Source organism: Perna viridis, chromosome 1 (genome assembly GCF_037379345.1).
Source record: "Perna viridis isolate PV_CMFRI_1.1 ecotype Kerala chromosome 1, ASM3737934v1, whole genome shotgun sequence".
NCBI lineage: Eukaryota > Metazoa > Mollusca > Bivalvia > Mytilida > Mytilidae > Perna > Perna viridis.
In genome coordinates, this window is record NC_142445.1 from 68333085 (window position 1) to 68356311 (window position 23227).

General features: G+C 32.4%; 1 protein-coding gene across 2 annotated transcripts in view; it reads left to right on the forward strand.

The window, feature by feature from the left end:
- The first annotated feature begins 13509 nt into the window (after window positions 1-13509).
- LOC148630110 (uncharacterized) overlaps window positions 13510-23227 on the forward strand; it is a 34090-nt gene continuing 24372 nt past the window's right edge. The window contains exons 1-9 of one of the 2 annotated variants that reach the window (XM_088561046.1): window positions 13510-13527; window positions 13733-13889; window positions 14280-14336; window positions 19656-19712; window positions 20308-20452; window positions 20831-21065; window positions 22282-22449; window positions 22636-22719; window positions 22989-23018. In XM_088561046.1, coding sequence (XP_088417172.1) covers window positions 14285-14336; window positions 19656-19712; window positions 20308-20452; window positions 20831-21065; window positions 22282-22449; window positions 22636-22719; window positions 22989-23018 — 771 coding nt within the window. In that variant the 5' untranslated portion in view covers window positions 13510-13527; window positions 13733-13889; window positions 14280-14284. The remainder of the gene's footprint in view (window positions 13528-13732; window positions 13890-14279; window positions 14337-19655; window positions 19713-20307; window positions 20453-20830; window positions 21066-22281; window positions 22450-22635; window positions 22720-22988; window positions 23019-23227) is intronic. The other variant, XM_088561053.1, reaches the window with a different exon arrangement.

Consider the following 23227-nt stretch of genomic DNA (forward strand, 5'->3'; position numbering starts at 1 on the left):
TAAACAAAAATAAATAACCTTTAATGCAAAATACGTTTTTATAAAATGCTCAAGGCTATGCAAAGTTCGAAATCTTTAAATATATGTAAATAGCAATCTCCTTTCTGAAGGAAGATCATAAGCAGACTTTATTGATTTTAACCGAAATCTTCCGATTGGCTCGTGACGTCACTAAGTCGGTTTGGTACTGATACAAGTACTGAAAATATGGAAACTAAGAATATTCCGTAAATATTTCTACGATCGTGTTTATTTAATCACCAAAACATGTTGTCTTGTCAACATTACGATTGCAGGAATGATAAAAGAGAATATTCTAAAAGTTTTTGATCGGCAACACGAACATTCTTTGGAAGTAGATTTTCCTATTACATACTAATCTTCTGGCAGCAAATCCCGGTTTTCGTCAATGTTGTCTGACATTTACTTATATGTTGTGCCTCAATCTCTTCTTCTATTTATTTTGGGTTGAAATTATAGGGGGAAAGTCAAAAATTTGAGATTTCTTCGGACATCGTAATTAATTACCTATTTACTTTCACTTTACAAACCGACTTAGTGACGTCACAACTCAACCGATCATGGTGGCGCCCATAGACGCGGGAAATTCAAATTGCCTAATTTTAAATCGCGATTAATTAATTAAAAAAAGGAAATATTTTGTTTCAGTTTAATTTTCATGAACATTTAAAAGACTAGTTTCGATATTTATGACTTGCACAATAACATGGTCTTCTCATTTCAAAGCTCGAAAGCAATCTGAACAAAACTGATTTTTCAAGACGTTCAAGACAAAAAACAAACCGGACACAAGATGTTGTTATTTTGCGATTAGTATAAGAACATAAGTATCTTAGAATATTGATAAGTACGCAACGAGTTCCCGAAAAATTTAAGTGAAAATTTCTACTGCATTACTTGATTACTTTTTATAGAATCAGAGAAATAGATACGCGATTTTTATGTGAATCAGGGAAACGTGTACATATGGAATGAGAAAAAAAAATAAAATTATTATTTTACAAACATTGTATGTGGACATTGAGGAGATTTTAGTTTTGTAGTTTATACTGAGTTAGATTCTATGTGAGTGATTTTTTTGCCGTTGTTAATGGATCTTGAATTTTTCGCACACCTGTGGAAAATGAAATGCTAGTAAACTGTTAATTTGTGAATGTAAGACAGGAAGTTTCAGTGCATCATTTTACTCTATGAGAATAATTGCATCACCTTCATGAAGTCGGTCGTCTGGTATTTACAATAGCTCTGTCTGGACAGTAACATAGTAACCGGTTCCTAAAATGTTATCTCACATTTTTTTGTTTGTTTGTTTATTCAACGCTACCAATCGCAATAATTCCTATGAATGGATCTAGTAATGTGATACCAAAATTTGAAATCATAGAGTATGCTTGACTAGCAAAATTTTGATATTTAGATGTAATTTTGAAATTTAAAGACTTCAAATTGTGTTTTGGGAACAATACATTATAGTTGTCATTTCCACAATGGATTTTTGTTGAGTAGTTGACTGTGAAAGCATTAGTACAATTAGACTGTTTATTGGTGGGATATCTTGTACCTTAGACTTTTTATCTCAACGTTTGTCACACTTGGTCGTAAATTATGATGTGATCTAAGCGCAATGAGGGAAGAATTTGTAGCATGTCCATACTCTCTGGTAACCGTAAAAAAGATTAAAACCGGTATTACTTACTGAGGAGTAATGTGTACCAATCGGAACTGTAGACCAAACCAATCTCAGAATATTTGCCAGACTTTGACCTCTGTTGATCAACATTAGATAACCTTGATATGGACAATTAAATGAATTCCAAAAATGAAATAAATTCATCCTGGTCCTTTTAAGGGCTGTCTTGTCTTTTCATGCTGGTCTTATATAGATAGCGTCTTTTATCTCTTGTCCTCTTAACCTATATCTTTGCGATCAGCGTACCTCTAGCAATGCTACTTCAAAGAACAGACAACATGCTGTCAGACCACCAAATTTCTAAATAGCGGTGCACCGCACAGAGCAATCATCTGGCTCATTAGCTCTTTGATAATGTACTCTGTGTCAGAGCAACCGTGCTTTATTGTTGAAGCATAATTTATTGCTGATCAAAGCAAATAAATTAGGCTTAATTTCTTTTATATTATTCAATACGTTTTAATCAGGCACATATCAGGTTGGTTTTGATATTGTTCCTCAAAAGCTCAAGCTATATTAACACGCTACGATAGACACCGATGTAAATTATGGCACACGTTTCTAACAAAGGTCCAACTGTTGAACCATAGAGTTTGATATTTTTCTTATTCATTTGTAAACTTTTCTTGCTGCTCGATTTTAATTCTTTTTTATGTTATTTGTAGCTTGGTCTGCTCCTGTTGTGTTTTTGATCTTTCCGGTTTTATTTGGACCAAAAACGTTTTCACGTTTGAATCTTTGGTGTTCCATTTATTCCGTACGGTCACGCAGTATTTCAATAGATCTCCACGTAAATCATATTTATTCTCTGCGTCCTCCCTGTAACACCTGTAATGCCTAGTAGTATAAGGGAGACATTAAACGGTTATATATGTTTTCACGGTGAAGATTGACTGATGAACGAATTTCAGTTGGAAGACATTACCCCTCTGAAATGGTCACTTATATTTTTGGGACACATTATCCCATTCTAATTTAGCTTATCAACCAGATGTATGGTCTTTTGGAAACGTCTTGAAAGTCCTAGCTATATATTGTAATTTTTAGGTTTGCATCTGTTGATGTTTTATCCCTGTTTTTATTTTGTTCGTTGATTAGATTAAATATTTATATTTTTTTAAAGAAAAAAGAGCAGTGTCTAAAACATTTGTTCTATAGAAACTTTGTATGTACTTCAAACGAATGTCTCGACAGTAAATGGTTTACCATGACTTTATTTCTACAGACGCAAAAAAAATTTTTCTCAAGCATCCTTTTTATATATTATGTAATGAATGAGCAAAAGAGTATTTAGAAAACCACAAAAAAGAGATTTAGGTTTTTAAGCTTAATTTAAAAAAAACTCTACTTGCTTACAAGGATGAAAAATCTAGACTTATAGATTACACGTTGATGTCTGTTCTTCTGCCAAATCTTAAAAAGGCTAATTAATTACAATCATACAATTACGGTATGTTAGATTTAATTACACAGTATAATAATCTAAAGATACCCAAAACTAATTAGCCATACGTTTTGGTCTGACACCACATGACGAGGACCTATATGATACCTTTGACGAAACATACCATTTTAATCTAACGAGAACTCTATAGCTTTGTATGCGAGATGTGATCGATATTATTGCTATATCGTCCCTGGGAATTGACGTACTTTCTTAAAGATATTGTCGTAGACCAGTGAATTCAATGTTAACAATATATCGATTTGAATGTTTTGAACCTTATTCGAAATGACAAGGCGTAACGGGAATCGAAACCTTAATCTTTACACAGATGTGTTTCACCTCGCGCAAACCGCATACCTTTTGTATGTACAACCCGTAAAACAGCGGTCAACAATATATTAAAATATTTGTTACATTGTCAACGCAAGAGATCACCAAAGGCTTTAAACCTATAAACTAAAAACCCAATTACAACTGATCCTTGAATGTGCACATATTGTATGCATTTAATCAAAATATTCATTGTCATTTTGAATGATAATAGAAAATGTGCACTTGATATTTCCGTTGCTATATTTTATACAACTCGTGTATTATGTTGGAATTTTCATCGCGTGAGAAGAAAAAATAAATTATATTTTAATGAAGACAATAATATTCGTACAGAAAACGTATCCTAAGTTTGATATTTTGTGATATAATATCATATAGTAAATTACAGCAAACGATATAAGCCAACAAAATGCTTTTGTTTCCCTGATGTCTGATTAAATCTGTCAAGACAACCCTGAGTTCGTCAGGTTTAAGATTACACAAGAGTATTAGAAGAATTGGTCCATCAATGACAGAAGATACAGTTTGTGAAAATGAGTAACCAAAGGGAATGAAATAATGTTTGAAGCATGTTTCCCAGCCAGACTAGACTTTTGTGATTAGGATCTATTTTATGTTACATTAAAAGCAATTAAAACTAATGCTATTGTTCTCCGCAAAATATGCATAAATTATATGGCTACTATTTATCAGATGCTGATTTCATTTTTCATTTTATGTCGTTCTTGCATGTTTATTGTTGTAAACTTGATCGTATTATGATAAATGATTTTATTTGTTTATTCTTGTATGAATTGAAGTTACATTCACTTAAATTCACCTTGCATCCTTTTCTACAATATATACTTAAACTGAAACTATAAATGAACATGCAATCAGTTTTAAAATAGCTTTCCGGTACAAGCTGGTTCGTAATTCAAAATCAGATAAAACCTCTCCGATGTAAAATTTTATGTAACTTTGTAACTTAGCATAACAAATATTGTACCCTTTACTGGAGTTTTATTTAAAATCAAAACAAATGAGTTAAGTTGTTGTGTATTCGAGGACAAAATATAAAACGACCATTACTTTTTAGTCGTCTTTTACAAAACGGGGAGGGGAGCTGAAAACGTTTCTTGAATAAAAACATTATTTTAATAACAAGTGACTCAACCTTTTTGAACTTTAGGTTTGTTAAATTGTGTTATATTTTTTCCCACAGTGGCCAGAATTGAAAAGGGAGGGTTGTAATCACGACAAAGTACTTTGACCTTGCCGCATTTTTGCACCCGTCCCTAGTCAGGAACTTCTGTCCTCTGTCTTGATTGTTTCGTTTTCACTTTCAATTTACTTTTATGTTGCTTGAGTATATGGGGGAAACTTTTTTTCTGTACCGGTGTATACTGTTGTTTTCGGTGGAGATGCAGCCTGCCCTATGGTGTGATAGTTCCACGTCATTTATTGAAGACCCATGGCTGGCCTCGAGCTGTCATTTTAATCCCGTTGCGGTTGCTGTCTCTTTGACATATTCACCGTTAACACTCGGTGAATTGCTTGAATTTGCTTTTGTTTCTTTTTGTTTTAATGAAACTTTGAAGAATGGTAGGTAGGTTATAAGTAATAATGACGAAACTTGTTAGGAAAAGATTTTGTTAAATGCAGTTAAAAAACGGCGAAGGTTGTTTTTGTTTTTTTGTTTTTTGTTTTTATTATTGTTTGTTTGTTTGGGTTTTTTGTTCACCTTGAGCTTCTTTTAAAGCATTGCTCGGAAACAACAATGGGTACTTTATTCTAGTGTCAATGAATACTGCAACGCTTACAATATTGAGAAGGCTTTGGTGGAATTTTAGCTGATGTAGTTAGGTGTTATTCATATTGATCCTTGCATTTGCAACCATTAAGAAATCCATGTTTATTTGGTCTTATCTTTTGTTACAAATGCACCAATGATTATGGTTATCAAATGTTTACATCTAGATTAAAAAGCAAACCAAGTTTTGCATTAACTTATGGACATTGTCATGATGACGGAAGTCAAATTATTAACATATTTTCTTTTTGATTTACATGTAAACAAATGTAATCTAATGCCTGCTGTCATTCATCTTGCATTTGATTATTTAATCATGCATTTAGAATATTATATAAAGCAAATTATTACATAATTAGACTAACAAGACGTTTTTTTAAACATTAAGAAGCCAGTTATTCTTTGTTAATGATTCTATAGAAATGCGGTTTATTGACAGCTTCGTTTAAAAACTTGTAAACGGGCTTTTTTTTCAATTTAATTCATATTTGATGTATTCTTTGATTTTCATTCGAATCTACTTTTAAACATCTGGAGAATAGCTTCCGTTTATTATACCACCAAAACTACACGAGATTTTATTTATCATATTTATCAAAATTTGCAGTATTACAAATTTCAAAATACCTAAATTATTGAGGCTTCATTCCTTGTATTGTCCACGATGATAGATTTGGCATACCATTTAAACAGTTTTGGTTTTGATTACTTCTTTGTTTAGAGCTTCATATACAATTGATTCTAAATGCTGCTTCTGACAGGTTACTCTTGAAATACGTGAACAGCATATCGAGATTTGCAATATATATAATTGGTGTTTTTGTATTTCCCAACTTTCTGTTTTTTTCCTTGATATTGCCATTTGTTATACAGACTCAATTTTTTTACTTTAACATTTCACTATTGCTTATACTTTATCAGTTTAATGTTTTGTAATTACTCTTCATTTTATAAGTTGTCTGACAGCATACACCTTTGACGTGTAAGAAGTATCATAATAATTCGTTATTAGTCTAGACTTATTAGCATTGATCTTGCTGGATATTTGAACTCTAAATTTTGATGTCGATCCATCATCTCATGACCAGGTTGTTAACGGCATTCCCCACAGTTGCCGAATGTACGTTTCTTCCTTGTACGTTTTGTCTAGATCCATCGTCGTATATAAAATCATGATGTCTTTTGGAATTTAATTTAAATTTGATTTTCATTTTGAAAACAGGAACTCGACTCCCTTCCAGATCTCATGAGGTCACCCTTTCCTGTTTTTATTCATGTCCTCTATGTATTTTTTTTATTTTGTTTTTGTTTCTTTGTGGTGTGAACTTACCGTTTGTTGTCTTTTAAACGTTCCTGTTATTAATTTGTTTAATTTTGATTGAACCTTTATATTTCTTTCTTCAGTTCAGAAGTTGGAAAGTCTTACAACTTTGAATACTTTTCTGCTTAAGAACGATTTTGAAATAGTGTTTGACAATAGTACTACGGGGCCTTTCAAAGCTAACTTAAAGGTGTGTTTACACTCGTTGAAACTTTTGCTGATCTTTAAAAGTATTTAATATTTTCGATTTAGGTTATAAACTGATGCGTTTCACCATGTCCGTGTTTTCCATAGTATTTTGATTTTGTGATTAATACACATAAGTAATTTATACTTATAAAGCAAACACATGATTTTATTTTAATTATGTTCAAACATAAAGTTTCCTAATCAGGAGAGAATTTGAAATCTCTGTGGGGAAGGGCTAGGAGATGAATTCCATTATCTGTTTACGTGTCAAAAGGAAGAAGTAAAAACTATATTCATCATACCTAGGTAATATTCCTTAAACCCGACAGAATACAAATCGAAAGGAATTTTAATGTTCTGCGTTGTGAATAATACATAACTTGTCAAATTTGCTAAAATTATGATCCGGTTTTTACAATATGGAAGATCTTGTATATGTATTTGTATTGTTTGTATATGCATTTGTTGTGTCCCCTTGTCTGAGAATTTGTCTGAGATTCATATATAAAATCTTGCCTTTTCTTGTGTGGTCTTGATGTCTGTTATAGGTTTGAATCCTTATAGATCATTCTCCATATTGGTTAAATCCATGTTCTAACTTTAAATCATATAAAATGGCTTTGCATTTAACTTTGTATATTAACTTGTTAGATCATTATTAAAGTAATTGTGATATTAAAGTACATTTGTACACTTGGCTTTAATATAATTATTTTAACATGAGACATATGATGACTGAAAATTACTCGTAATTTGTGGTTTTACATATCTGGAGGATGTATATAATAATTGATGGCTATATCTGATTGTATCAGCCTATAATTATGTTCACATGATACACCTTGAAAACTTCTCATACCGTTTTCAAAAACATAAAAACGCAATAAACAAATTAATATTTAAAAGGTGACAATTGGCCAAATTGATTTAGGACAAATGGCGTGAAATCTAAGATATTGGTTATCAAATAATTCGATTTGACATTAACTATAATCTATGAGTGACATACTAATACCTGGAGGAGCTGTCTGTTATTATAGTCTTCAGTTACCTTAGACTTTTGAAGATATCTGTACAATCATTAGAATAAGGAAAGACAATTGATTGTTAAAAACAAATTTAAATTTATAAGATCAGTCTGTTAAAATGATCTTTCTCCACCCAGTATGACGGTACCATGCCCTACACTACCATGGACAATCATCTCTCTGAAGTCCTATAGAGTTTAAGTTGGCCTTGTTAACACTGGTTATAACACCGCCCCTTTAATTCTCAATTTCTATTACACAATATACTACTGTAATGGACTCCTCTTTAAACTATAACATAAAACTAAAACTATATTTATGTGATCGAAACATTATATTTCAGGTTTACTTTGATCGGTTTTAGGTTTTACATCACAATTTTTACTTTTTTCCAAAATAAGTCACCCGAAGTAATCAGGGTAATATATAAATGAATTAAAGTATTTGTGAATTTTTAAATTTAAACATATTGCAAGCATACACGCAAAAAGAATTGTCCCTCGTGTAACACGTTCTTCAGAATCATTCATAATAGTCTATAAAAAGACTAAAATCCTTTTTATTTACGACTAAATGGGACAGAGTGGTGAGCTGGCGATATTTTATAAGAAATATAGGTCAGATTTTAAGTCAAATTCCTAACTAGTTTTGATACTGGCGACTTTGATCTAAGCGAAAGGACTAAAAATAATAACAAAATTAATTAATCTTTTGAAAGGCACATTTAACAAAGTTGAATAGAAATTTCTTTTAATTTTTAAGTTAAAAATGAAAATATATTTCAGTTAACATCGGAAATGATTTTATTAACCTTTTTATTTCATGTACTTTTGTACAATATTTAAAGAAGATACGAGTTAAACATAACAACATCTATGATTTCTATGATAACAAACACCTTGGGATAGATGCGATGACCATAATTAACAACTCAAATATCTGTGGCAACATCCCTTCGGCTCCTGCGTATGGAGTGTTCATATCACAACTCATACGTTATGCCAGAGCTTGCTGAAACTACGGAGACTTTTTGTATCGCGCTAGAACTCTAACGAATAGGCTTCGTGAACAGGGTTATGTTGCTACAAGATTGAAGTCATCACTACAGAAGTTTTATGGCCGTTATCATGAACTCGTGGATCGTTATGGTGTATCCATCAGCACCATGAAAACTGATTTATTCAACGGGTCATAGTTTTCCTTCCCTCGTTTGTCTACCCCGGACTTGACTTTTTATGAGCAATTCGGCGGGTGTTTCTAGAAAAGCAGAGGACGCTTACCCTACCGGTGCATCTGGTCCATGCTCCCAGTTTTTAGTGCAGTCCGAGTTGCTCATTTACTTTTGTTACTTTGTATGTATGATTTTAGTTACTTTATGTTCTTTGTTGTGTATGTCTGTTTTCCATGTCTGGTCTTTGTCCCTGGATTACATTCTTTTGATTACCGCTATAACCTTGGTTCCCTTGATTACTCTTTCAATGACAACTACCAATATAACAGGAGTTACAAGTTATAAAGACGTTTTCATGAAAGGGAAGTCAAAGGTTGTCCAATAAGATAGAGATTTCAAAATTGATATTCTTTTTTTATATCAAACTTTCCAGTTTTTAGTCCGAGTTGCTCATTTACTTTTGTTGCTTTGTAGGTATTATTTTGGTTGTCTTGTGTTCGTTGTTGTGTGTGTCAGTCTTCCATGTCTGGTCTTTGTCCCTGGATTGCATTCTTTTGATTTCTGCTAGAATCTTGGTTCCATTGATTACTCTTTCAACAGTAAACAAATATACACTCATGCTTCAGACAAATATAGAGAACATAAACTATCATGCCCGTTCTTTTGTTGATACAAGTTGATATTGATGTAAAAATAATACAGTAGTGGTTTCAAACTTTCCGTTTTTACACTATTGTTTCTATGTGTTATTAGGACTTTCATTTGACTATTGTATGAATTTTATTATTTCGAAAATTCTGTTATTTCCCTTCATAGTAACGAGCTTAAAAAAAACATTGATGATTAAGATTATAATTTAAGAACTTGGTTCAACTTTCCATGCACTTTTGTTCATAGAAAAGTATTTATTACGAGTCATCGCTATAAGAAGGCAATTGAAGGAATTAATATTTTAACAAAGATTCACAACAGGGCATTACGTTTTTCAAAATACAAATGGTCCAAAAAATGAAAGCAAGAATTGCAGTATTACAATGAAGTTAAAACAATTGATAAACATCTTTAGGAAGAGGTGTAAACTAAACATCTCTTTGAAGCAGGGAAGTATGATACAACAGTCTTGTCATTAGGGCTACGAACTCTCAGTTATTAGGTATATGACATTTTATCCTTTACTTTTATCTTTTAAAACAAAACAGTCACAGGTCAATAAGAACCCATGTTGCACTATTTGAAGATATACTATTTCTTAAATAAAATAAGGTGAAAAACTATCAATTGGAGCATAATGACCTACAGATTTTAAATGAAGGCAGAACATGTGAAGTGGATCCGATTTGTTGTCGTAATTTTTGGGAAAATGACTCATGTTTTTCATTTTATACACAATATTCGACGCTTTACCATAGCTCAGTAAAACGTAACTTTTTCGGATACTTATTTTCGCGAGTAAGGATAACGAATAAATTTCGCGCTCAAATTCATAATTTTTAACAACAAACACTTTCTCAGTGAAACCTGTCTAATCCGAACCTATTGTGGACTTTAACACTGGTTCTTTTTTTGACAGGTGTTCGGTTAATAAATTCGATGGAATAATTTCTACAGTATGAATAAGCCAGTTAGTTGCATATACAAAATTGTGTCTCACAACATTAAAGGTTCGTTTAAAATTTACCAAAAAAATAAATAAAAAAATAAAAAAATAAATAAAAATCGGTGCGAGCTGTTAACATATCTAGTAATATTTCTATATAGTGAGAATGTTTTATGACTGCTATAAATCAGAACGATTAAGGAAATATTGCATTTTTTTTCTGACCGAAGTATTTATTCATAATCAATCGTCATATTTCTTTTATCATTTGTAGTTCTGTCTACAGAAAAATAAATATGATGCAAAAGTGTTATTTTTTTAATTTTCTTATGGTTAAAGACTGGATAATTCCTTATTGCATGCAGTAGATTTACGTCAAATAATGATTTATTCTTTGTAGATATTTCAAGTCATTATAATATGATATATAGAGTAAAGGTAACAACCTTTGTTATTCTATTTACTAAAAATGTAAGTTTATCGCTTGAGAACCATTCTGAATGACCACGCATCACATTTATTTAATAATGATATCATATACACCGCGTAAGTACATACATATTTTTTATAAAGACCTGTTATATGCATTTTTTTTTCTCAAAAATCATCAATACTGGCAACTCGTTCACACCAGAATAATACTTCACATTTCACAATCGTTTCCTAGTACTTATCAAATAATTGAATAAATCAAAACAACAGAAGAATGAATGATTGCTCGATATACTTAATTGACCACCACTTGGGCGACTAGTATTATCTATAAAAGCATTATTCTGTTTTTGACACCTCAGAACATTATCTAGATCATGACATATTTTTATTTGTGTTTTTTATGACAGATATTGTCAAAAACCTATCTAAGTGTAAATGTTAGAAAATGGTTTTCGATGCAGTCTTAGATAATGGAAACATGTCAAATTAAGGATTGTCGATCCCGCAGGTCGCGTTGAGAATATTTCACCATCGTTTCTAATATTTGATAATCGGTTGAGAGGTTACCTCCCGCCATATGAACATATTGTTCTTGTTATGATTGACATTGTTTTTTTAATGGTATCTGAAGAAAAAATATAAATATTGTGTAATAATGCATGCTTGAAATTATCTTGAATTACAAAGTCATGGTTTATGATGAAATGTCTATGTTTACGTAATCAAAAGTATAAACACTGGTTACGTAAGAGAATTGCAACGTATCGAGCATTTAAGTGGTCTGAAATAAATTCAGGATTATAGTGTCAAAAGTCAAAGGTTATAATAGACATACCTCATTTAAGGATGAAAAAGGCTGAATTATGTTGTTAATTTTACCTATCAAAATGAGTTTTCATTCTTTTTCGAACCAAGTCAGATGAGTATTGAAATAGATAGGTAAAAGCCGAAACTACTACATGTTGTTATAATCTAATGATCTATAAAGTATTAATAAGGACGGCCAGTTTTGCTTTAAACATATTGCAAATGTGTGAGATACAGGTATGACGTCTTCTCCAATAGGCATAATAAAAATAGTGTTACACATAAACGAATTCACGGAAATATACAATAATACAGATGTTGGAGGATTTGAATCGTAGCAACGTCATCAGCTTTATTGCAGTTTCCACTCATCTAAAATATAATCTTGAATTTCATTCAACTCCCAGCAAACGTTCTTGATAATCTACGGCGCGTTTCTCGTTAAACTTTTTACACAAGAATGCATTACAGATAAGCATTTTCTTTATCTTTATGTATAAGAACAGGTAATAAACAATTATCTTCCACATTTTATTACGTCTGACAACATAAGACATATGTGGAATAATTTTGCCTTGAATATTTGGAGTATTGGAACTCTTATTTTTGGTAATAGGGATTAAAATTCATTTTGGTAAACTCCTCAACTTCTGTTATAATTTGAGATATTTTCAAAAGTTTGTCTTCATGGTTTTTGTCACACCATAGCTTCACTTATATCCAATACTTCATAAATAGAATTATGAAATCCGTTATCATTATTACATATCAAAGACTATAAATAAAATATCTAAGCAAATAGTCGTTTAAATATGCGATGTTTTAAATAAGTTACGCGCATTCCTAACATCTATAAATACAACTGCAGTGAATTCCATTATCTCATACACAGTTATAACATCAACACGTCTTATACCACCTTCACATTTAAATTATTTATGTCATAATCATGTTGATGACGTCTCTTTCCAAGGCGTCACTGTTCATAAAATATTCAAGCGGTTGCCGTTCATACTAAATGTTACTAGAACGAGCTGCAAGTTTCACTATGAAGGAAGCACAAATCGACTAAGATGAATCTATTGACTATTGTATGTCCATGTAAGTTATTTACAGACTTGATTAACGTGTATTTTCATGTTTGCTGTTCACCTATAAAATCAAAGTTTTTGGAGATAAACAATAACGCGGTTAACTGAAAACAAAACAATTAACTTTAATCAGAATCTTTCATATCTCTACATAACAAACGAATAATGTAAAAGAATGAAAAGTGAAGAGAAACAAAGATAGAGTAAATATCTGTACGTCTCGATTTGTGTTAACTTTACCGACGACTTTTCATACTTTAACAAGAAAACAGACGCGAGTGTACACTGTAACCCTTTCTTCTTTTATAAACAACTTTCAAATGTAAAATCTACAGGTATAATATATCAGAACGAATTCTCAAAATGCTGACCTAACCAAAGAATGTTTAGGTTATATTGCTATTCGATGCCATTACGTTAAAATACAACGAGAGCACAAGTAAACTGTCTGCAACTTCAAAAGCTGCCATTCAAGCTCCTGGTAAACTCTAAAGATAAATTATCTTTTTAGCACATATCGCTGCAACATTGTCAGACGCTTCATACCGAGGACAAAAATGATAGGATTATCACATGGTTTTTAATACATGGGATAAAATTATAAGGTACATTTCATATGTTGTCTGTCAAATTATCTTTAGCTAGGATCGTAATGGTTTAACATATCACAAAAGTTTTACACGTTACTTTTTCATAATTATTGAAGCTTGATTTTTGAACTTTGATTGTCGTTGTCCAATCAAAGACCGACGTAATATTACCAATAGTTATAAATAGTACAATCAGAATTAAATGTAACCTCTTTTGCAGAGTCGGTGACAGGCTTCTTGGACATGGAATAGAGGACGTGAATTTTCTCAGAGAGGAATTGTATAGCTGGAATTTTGTTTCTTAATCCTATCTTTAGTACAATTGATTGGAGTAATTTTGATGAAAAGTTTTGATAATTCAGATTTTTTCTAAAAAGGTAAGTTAAGATATAATACAAATTATAATAAGAACTGAGTAATATATTAACAATATAATATCAAAGTGTGTAAGCAATACAATACTATACAACAATTGAGCATTCAAATAAACTTTACAGACCTATCATAATAAGATATTAACATTAAATTTTGTGTTTGACTTTTGGTACAGAAATCCTTTACTCATATACTTTTCTTTTATTTGTGTTTATTCAAACCATATTAGTTATACCACTTCATAAAAGCATATTTGTAAACTTTAATAGATTTATCTTTCGAGGTAATTTGTAACAACTTGATAATTATACATTGTGAATTGTAGTATTTGTTTGAGAATTGTTTGCGTGAGATCAAGTGGAATTGAAGGTGGTTTTTTATTACACTTGCAGGCCAAATGTGTGACCACGTGTATAGACTAGATTTCGTCGTCCTTATACTCTTAACTTGTAAGTAGACTTTTACAGTTCAATTCAATTAAAAACGATAGACTCAAAAGACCAAAGGCTTTTATGAAAAGCGTTGAAATGATCCCAAAAGATATCTGTTATCTATTCGATTTTTTAACTAGTAAAAATATAGCAGTTTAAAACAAATAATAATCCGGTGATCATTCTTACTCAGTTTTGATAAATAATGATTCAGCGATTTTCACATATGCATTCTTCAAATGATAACATAGTTATTGCTGCTTAAATTGGCATTTACTTCCTAAATCTAATTCCCATCTCCGTTAGATCGTCTAAGTATTATAAAAAAATATCAATGATCAAGTGGCTCAATAGCTTTGTTTACATGTAAAACATAAGATATACAATCGAAATTACCGTTTTAATATCACAGACTTGATTGAAATCTCAAAAGTCTTGTCTAGAAACATCGATTATTTAGACTCATGCTGTCAAAAACGATTTTAGTACGATTTGATGCACGTAAACCTTTGGTGAACCGTTAATAGAAAAATCAAATTCCAGACATCTCGTCAAACACATCATCGATCAATGTTTTGATTTGAATTCTCGACTTGGATCATTTAATCCTAGCTTTTGGTCATTGTTTTTGTGTGTTTTTGCATACATTGTATTTGTGAATGAAATATGGCAGTGCTGAAGCTTATCAATTAAAACTTCACGCAGTTCTGACAAAGCTATGCAAATGCATTTCTTCAGCAGTAGAAATGGAATAAGCCGTTTGTTAACATACAATAATGTTATTTAGTTTGACTATCTTGGCAATGTAGATTTTCGAAATAATATATTATTTAGATTGTGAGAATTTCTCTTGAATGTAGGCTTACACATATCCAAGTGCTACTATACTGATGGAGTCAGTGATTTGTTTTCCCCTCCCCCTTTCGATGATGCTACTAATATCGAAGAAACGTCGTACTGTATTATTTATGGTGCATACATTTTAGTTTGATGTTGTCAATTATGTTTTATTTGTTTCTTGCTTGTGTATGCTATTTTATCAACGAGTTTTTATTATATGGATATCACTTGTCTACTACTATTGAAAAATAGACTCTTCGCATACATTTGTAACTGATAAATGTTTGAGCATCGTGCAAGTTTTGAGTAAATCGGAGAAATGGATAGGGCGAAACATTTTCTAAACTCTACTCTGAAAGAATTCTGCATATAAAATTTTAAGCGTATATGAAGCGTGACGTTAGGGGAACGCATAGGTTTTTCAATAATTGCCTGACAACCCCCGATGCGAGGGTTATATTATTATGCCACTGCAGTTACACACCTTAAAGATCTTATCATATGAGCTAAAAGCCCTTATGCGCCTTTAAGGACTGCCGATATCCGCTGCCAGGCAGTTTTTACACCTTTGACCAACACAGGGTTAATTAATATAAGTATATTCAGTTACTCAAATTTACACATATTTGTCTATAAATACCTTTGACCCACACACGCTTCTAGCTGTTTTGACAATTTGACAATACAGTTAATAGAACAAATCCGGGTCAAATTTACAAAACTTATGGGAGCACGAACGCGTAAAATGGATTTAGTGTCAAAATTAGAATGAATTCTTTCAGTGACATAGTTAGTTGTGAAACATTTCAAATTGTGTAAAATAGCGTTTTACGTAATAATATGTAGTAGTTGATTCATCAACCACAGTTATGCAATGATGAATATTCCATTTATCTCTTATTTTTATTACGGGCTTCATTCAGTACCATGTTTTGATAATTTGTTTAGATTTACGTCTGTCTGCACTGACATAGACTTACAACCAGTTTACATAGATAGTGACTTGTGTTGGCAGAAAATGACTTTTAAAAAACCTAAACTAAACCATGAAAAGAAATAAACTATAAGTAACGAAAATACATACAAAATGATGTATGATTCGACACTACTAACTGTGGTAGGTTCTGCCACCTGTAAGCAGCATGCGGTTTAAACCCTGCAGTTTCACTTTAATTGAACTGCCTTCAATACATACTTATCACGGTACTATTCACCTATACGCACCAAAATTTATTTCTGATAGTAACTGTAGCATGCTTATTGTTCAGTTTTAATGCTAGTTGATTGGGTCTGATTCCATGGTTCCAAACTCGTCATCTTTAATCGCAATCTGTTCTTAATTTTTTATTATTTTCCGTATTTCGCAGTCTTTAGAAAAAGGAGGTGGTCCATGCATTTCAAAATCAAATGCAAATTCAGTTTGAATTTTTGTTCAGAAACAGTTACTGATTTCATTACCAGTCTTAATTTTTCGTTTGGTTGTTGCGCTTTTGAGATAAAAAAAATCATATAGATTATACAGGAAATTGGTACTTTGTAAGAGTTATTGTTTTTGATTTTGTTTGATTTGGTTGAATTAAGTGGGAGATAAATAGATTTTTTTCAAATGTGCAGATAATCCGAACATAGAATAATAATCGTGAGGTAAAAATAAAGCATATGTAGACTGAAAAATCATCGTTTGTTTGGTTGTTTTTTTCTAAACCCGTGCAGATCCGGGTGTTAAAAAAACAGGCCTGCAGCAGCGCTCAGCTTGTCGTAAAAGGCGACTAAATAATGCCGGGAGCTAGGGCGCTTTGCCCACAGAGCAACTGGGATGTGTGCCCCAGGTGGTGGAATGGGGTACCCCTGGCGTGTTACATGCTGGGGTTGTCAGGCTATACTACGGAAAACCTGACCGCAAACCATAGTGGTGCACCGTGTTGGGAAAGATGCCACGTTCCCCGCACGTTACAGAACCCTACTATGGTATTCTCTCGGAGTTGGAACCATAGGGCTCCGCCACATTAGGCTAAATTGCCCGACCCTACCCACCTTTCCCTATTTCCAGTGGCAATCAAAATTTGTAGACCCCATTGTCCTTGTGTCCCATCCCTTTTTCATTTCCTTATCATTTCATGTTCATTTTATCATCAATTTCATGTTCATCGTCTGAATATAGCTGAAATATTGCTGCTCGGACGTTAAACCCCAACAAACAAACAACAAACTACACCATGAATCACTATACTATCGGCAATGCCTGAATTTTATGTGGACTAGTGATTTCTTCTGGCTAATGGTACCTTTATTGGTTATCCTTGCTTTGATGAATATATAATGTATTCAGACATGTTATCCTTATTTCCTTAATATTAAGAAAATACTGTAACGTTTCCATGTCAATGTAATTAACCCTATGCAGAATAATCTACTTGTTTAGGACTCCATCGCTTGGATAGCATGAACCGAGAAACAGCTCTTTTTCAGATTGATGGGTTGATTGTATTTCAAAAGTTATGATATGTATTTTTTAAATCATTTAATGTCGTTTAAATTGAAAAACAAATTTATGCTGAATATAAATTGCCAAAACTGATGTTTTTCCCTCCGAACTTGGTTGATGTATATCCAATAAATGACAAGTAAGTTCGGATTTTAATACAGTTTTTATTTGTACAATATACAATATATACAAGTAACTATGGTTACTGTTTAATCCACATTACATGTTTTCCCAAAACGGTATAAAATTAAAAAAATGTTTGAAAACTCCTCTGAAAGACTGTTGAAGTCTTTACCTTAAATCTTGGTTTCCTTGGTTACTCTTTGACCATTGATTTTAATACTAAGTTCGGAAAGTAAGCTTTTGCTGATGCAACGTTTTCTATAAAAAGAATTTTCATCACAATAACAAAAAAAAGTGCTTTGGTTGTACATATTTTCATGCTGTATGTTCAAGGCTTGAAAGATATAAATCTTTTTGACTTCTTTTAACTGTTAAGTGTTCGCTTATAAATAAAATGGGAAGAAAACTCTTTTCTTTAACGATAAAGTTGCTTTTCCATGTACCTTTAAATTGAAAGATTCTTTGAAACATTACTCTTGACTAATTATAACATGCAATTTGATTAAATTAAGGATTGCATTTAACAGTAAATGCCTCTCAATCTGAAATTTAGATGTTGATTATACAAAAAACGTGGATTAGATTTCGATTTTTATTACATTTTAATTTTGCACAATTGACAGATTCACTGTGTTAAGTTGCAGTCAGCACCTGTTAGGAATTAATCATGCATGTTTATTTATGATTTTTGCGTGTACTAAGTGAACTTCGACAAAATGTTTTGCACGTACACATGAATGTGATCTTTTTTTGACATTGCAAATTCACTGCTAAACGACGCTATAATGCAACTGAAGATATAAACAAACGATGCTGAAAATGTTTTTATTTCCATAAACAATACTTTTGTCCCCGCTTCAACTATACATTTGCCCCGTGCAGGTCCGGGTGTTAAAAGAATAGGCCTGCAGCAGCGCTAAGCTTGTCGTAAAAGGCGACTAAACAGTGCCCAGAACCCTAGTCGAGGGCTAGGGCGCTCTGCCTGCCCACAGAGCAACTGGGATGTGTGCCCCAGGTGGTGGAATGGGGTACCCCTGGCGTGTTACATGCTGGGGTTGTCAGGCTATAATACGGAAAACCTGACCGCAAACCATACTGGTGCACCGCGTTGGGAAAGATGCCACGTTCCTCTCACGTTAAAGAACCCTACTGTGATATTCTCCCCGAGTAGGAACCATAGGGCTCCGCCACATTAGGCTAAATTGCCCGACCCTACCCACCTCTCCCTATTTCCAGTGGCAATCAAAAATTGTCCTTGTGTCCCATCCCTTTTTCATTTCATGTTCATTGTATCATCAATTACATGTTCATCGTGTGAATATAGCTGAAATATTGCTGCTCGGACGTTAAACCCCAACAAACAACAAACATCAACTATACATTTAGATCTACACGTGTGTCTGTGTGTCGGTACAACCGTCCTCTCCGGCGTATATTTTCAACGGAATTGAAAATGGAATTTATGCATTACATTGCTACCATGAAATTCGAAAATTAAAGATAATCGACTAATATTGTGTGTGTGTGTGTGTGTGTGTGTGTGTGTGTGAGAGAGAGAGAGAGAGAGAGAGAGAGAGAGAGAGAGAGAGAGAGAGAGAAATATAAATCATTGGAATTGAAATTTCTTTAAATTTGTTTTGTAAACGCTCGCACCAAAAGTTGCTAGAATGCGTCTCTAGAACAAGTTTGAAATCAACGATGGACTACTAAGATTGTTAGAATTACCTTCATTCAATAGTTCCTCAAAAAATGTTTTGAAGCGGTCTCATGGCTATTTTTCTCATGTGATCTCCCTCTAACCTGATGAAACAATTACAAAATGTTAGAAAACATGTTAAAGCAATGTATGTTATTCATGGATCTCATCGATAAATTCATAATATTTCAAGGTATTCTTTTAACGTATGGCAGAACTTGTGACAATGACGTTGTTGGTGATGACAGTGGTAAGTATGATACCTTCTAATCTGTAATTTTGTAATTTAGGAAAATATTCACGTGAAATGTTTATTCGTGTATTAAACAGTGCCCGATTCATAAAATATTGTAAAGATTGAGATCAAATCCTGATGTTTTCCACAAATCTTCAATTTCAAGTGATCTAATTGGCCGAAATTTGGGTATTAGAAGGATTTTAGAAAAAATCTTAATATGAGATTTTTTTATAAAACTGGGGTCATAACTCGAATTGTAGGATAATTTATAAAAAATCTTAAATGATTTATGTAAAGGGTCTTGACATATTGAACTGAGTTTACTTCCACTCATTACAGTGGGAAACATTATTAAAATTGTTACATTAGAAATTTTGCTCATCACTCACGTTAATCGGCTCAAGAATAAGTAAATTCTTTTGGAAGGGCTCTATAGTTATTCCAATGATAGTTTATTTGTACATATTCGTAATTTTCAAGTATGTTGACTTTTTATACTTCATAACAACGAAAATGTCAAGTGAATCATAATTTAAAATTTGTTATCAACTGTCATTAAAATATATACGTCACAAATGATTTTGTTATTACTGTGTTTTATTTTCAGCCTTTGACATGATGTCCGCATTTAATCTACAGAATTATCGAAAAATACCCGGATTACGGCAACTAAATGAAAATAGTATACCGTCTCAGACAGCGTACAGAATTTCCCGTCGTACTGATGTCAAATATCTATCTGTTGGGACTAGGTAATGAACAGTTATTGATAAGAAAACAGTGGTTTAACAACATTTCTGGGTGAAATCAATTAATTTTTCATTATGTGTAATACTATTTCATTTTCAATCATGAACTCAGCTTCCGCCCACCTTATTACATGAATTGACTTTTTTTTTATTTTGTACATCCCTAATGAGTGCCTTGAAACCATTGTTGTTTACGCACACGGTGCCAAATAATAACTTATTTAAATTGTTCTGGTCAAATTTAATATGTGTCCGTAATGGTTTATTATTTGAATTTGGTGCAATAAAATTGTGAACTCCTCGATGTCTTCACTGGTCAATTATCGCACATCTTTTTAATGTGTCTGAAGTATTCATATTTTACTTGCTTTTAATTTCCAGTCAAGTTTTTCCGGAAGGATTTCCAAGGAAGTTTTCATTCGTAGCCACCTATAAAATGGCAAGAAAAACAAGCAATGAGAATTGGAATCTCTTAGATGTCAAAAATGATCAAGGACAAACTGTGTTTTTAATTCATTTCGCTGGAAAACACAAAGAAATACATGTATCATATCTAAACAATTATGGCGAAATATCAATAACAAAGTTCGACAAAGATGGTGAAGGAATAAAAAATGTAAGTGATGAACTGTCCCTGTTTCTTTCAAATAAATTGTATATTGAAAAAGGCATATGCCCAAGCTTATAAAAATAAGAACACATTTTTTGTAAATTGTCGTTAAGGAAAAACTTTGATACGATAATGACCATGTCAAAATATATCATACAGTATAGGAACAAATTGAAATGAAACGTAGCTATAACCGTAAAACATGTTAAGTATATGAATAAAGAAACCGACCAATTTCTGACAGTAAGGAATTAAAACTAAATTATATCAGTGATCGTTTTGAAAGAATAATCAAGGGAACCAAGGTTATAGTGGCAATCAAAAGAATGTAATCCAGGGACAAAGACCAGACATGGAAAACAGACATACACAACAAAGAACATAAAGTAACTAAAACCATACATACAAAGTAACAAGAGCAAATAAGCAACTCGGACTCCACTAAAAACTGGGAGCATGGACCAGGTGCACCGGTAGGGTAAGCATCCTCTGCTTTTCTAGAAACACCCGCCGAGTTGCTCATAAAAATTCAAGTCCGGAGTAGACAAACGAGGAAAGGAAAACTATTAATAAATCAGTTTTCATGGTGCAGATGGATACACCATAACGATCCACGAGTTCATGATGACGACCATAAAACTGTAGTGGTGACTTCAATCTTGTAGCAACATAACCCTGTTCAAGAAGCCTATTTGTTAGAATTCTAGCACGATACAAAAAGTCTGCGTAGTTTCGGCAAGCTCTGGCATAACCTATGAGTTGTGATATGAACACTCCATACGCAGGTGCTGAAGGGATGTTGCCACAGATGAAAGGAAAGTTGACAATTTTGAATGTTTATCGTAAATTTTAGTCAATAGTTTTCCTTTACTATCGATTTCTAAGTGTAGGTCAAGATATGAGGCTGATTTCACAGTGTCTGTAGTATCCTTTATCTCAAGTTGTTTGAGGTAGATGCGATGTATCAAATCCCCGACATTAGGATTGTTTAACGAAAATACGTCTCTATAAAACTGAGATTAAAGGATCTAGCCAAACGATATTCTTTCTTTCGGATCAGATCAACTATAAAGTCAGTCTCATAAGAGTGAAGGAATAGGTTAGCAAGTAAAGGAGTACAATTTGTGCCCATTGCAATGCCGACCGTTTGTTGAAAAACGCGTCCACTACACTGGACAAATATGTTGTCGATTAAAAATTCACATGTAAATTTGTTTTTCAGGTATTCATGAAACAGTGGAACAGGATATTTGTCAGCGTTTCCGAGAAAGAAATTATGCTTTCTATCAATTGTAAATTTACATATAAAAAGAATTTGTTTCATATGGTGCCTTTAGAATCCTCTGGAACTATTGTCATAGGACAATCTCAAAAGGGACGTACTGTAATGGTGAGTAAATCATAAATAATCTTAATGTGAAATTTTTGAAACCTCAGTTATAAATGTGTAAGTTTGAATTCTGATTTTGAATATTTTCTAAATAGTTGACTTATTGAAAATAATGCCATTTTACTTATTTACCTTTTACTTATTAACGGAATGACTTGTCTCAAACATGCACGTATTTGTTTGCAGTTTGATCTTCATTCCATGTTTATTTCCTGTGGTCTTGAGATACCAACTTGCGACGACCTGAGACCAAAACCAGTGGCAAGGATGGTAAGACACGCACCGTAGAATTTTGTATTAAGCATACAGTTTTCATCCATAATATATCGATTCATAAAATATCTTAGCCACATAGAAATTAGAGTTAAAGATATATAGATAATCATTTCAAAAGTAACACAATTTTCTACTTGATACTTTTTATTGTTTCTTTATTTCGTTTTCTTGTATATCTTGAAAAATTGCTCAAAACCCCTGAATTCAATTGCTATTTATACAAATATGAAAATTTTATTACCATATGATATTTATTCGTTTAGAATTATTGGGATGGATATCAGAATGATAAGGTACAGTATATTCACTAATAATAATATTTTGTCTTTTCTATAATGCACCGACAACTACAACTGCAAAGCCAAGCTATTCTCACTGGCCGCAGGTATCACTTATCAAAGGAATGATAAATTGCTTGTATATTGGCTTAAACACTGGTTATTTCATTTTCTTTATCCTTTCAAAACTTTCGGAACAATTATGTTATAAAACGATTTTTTTT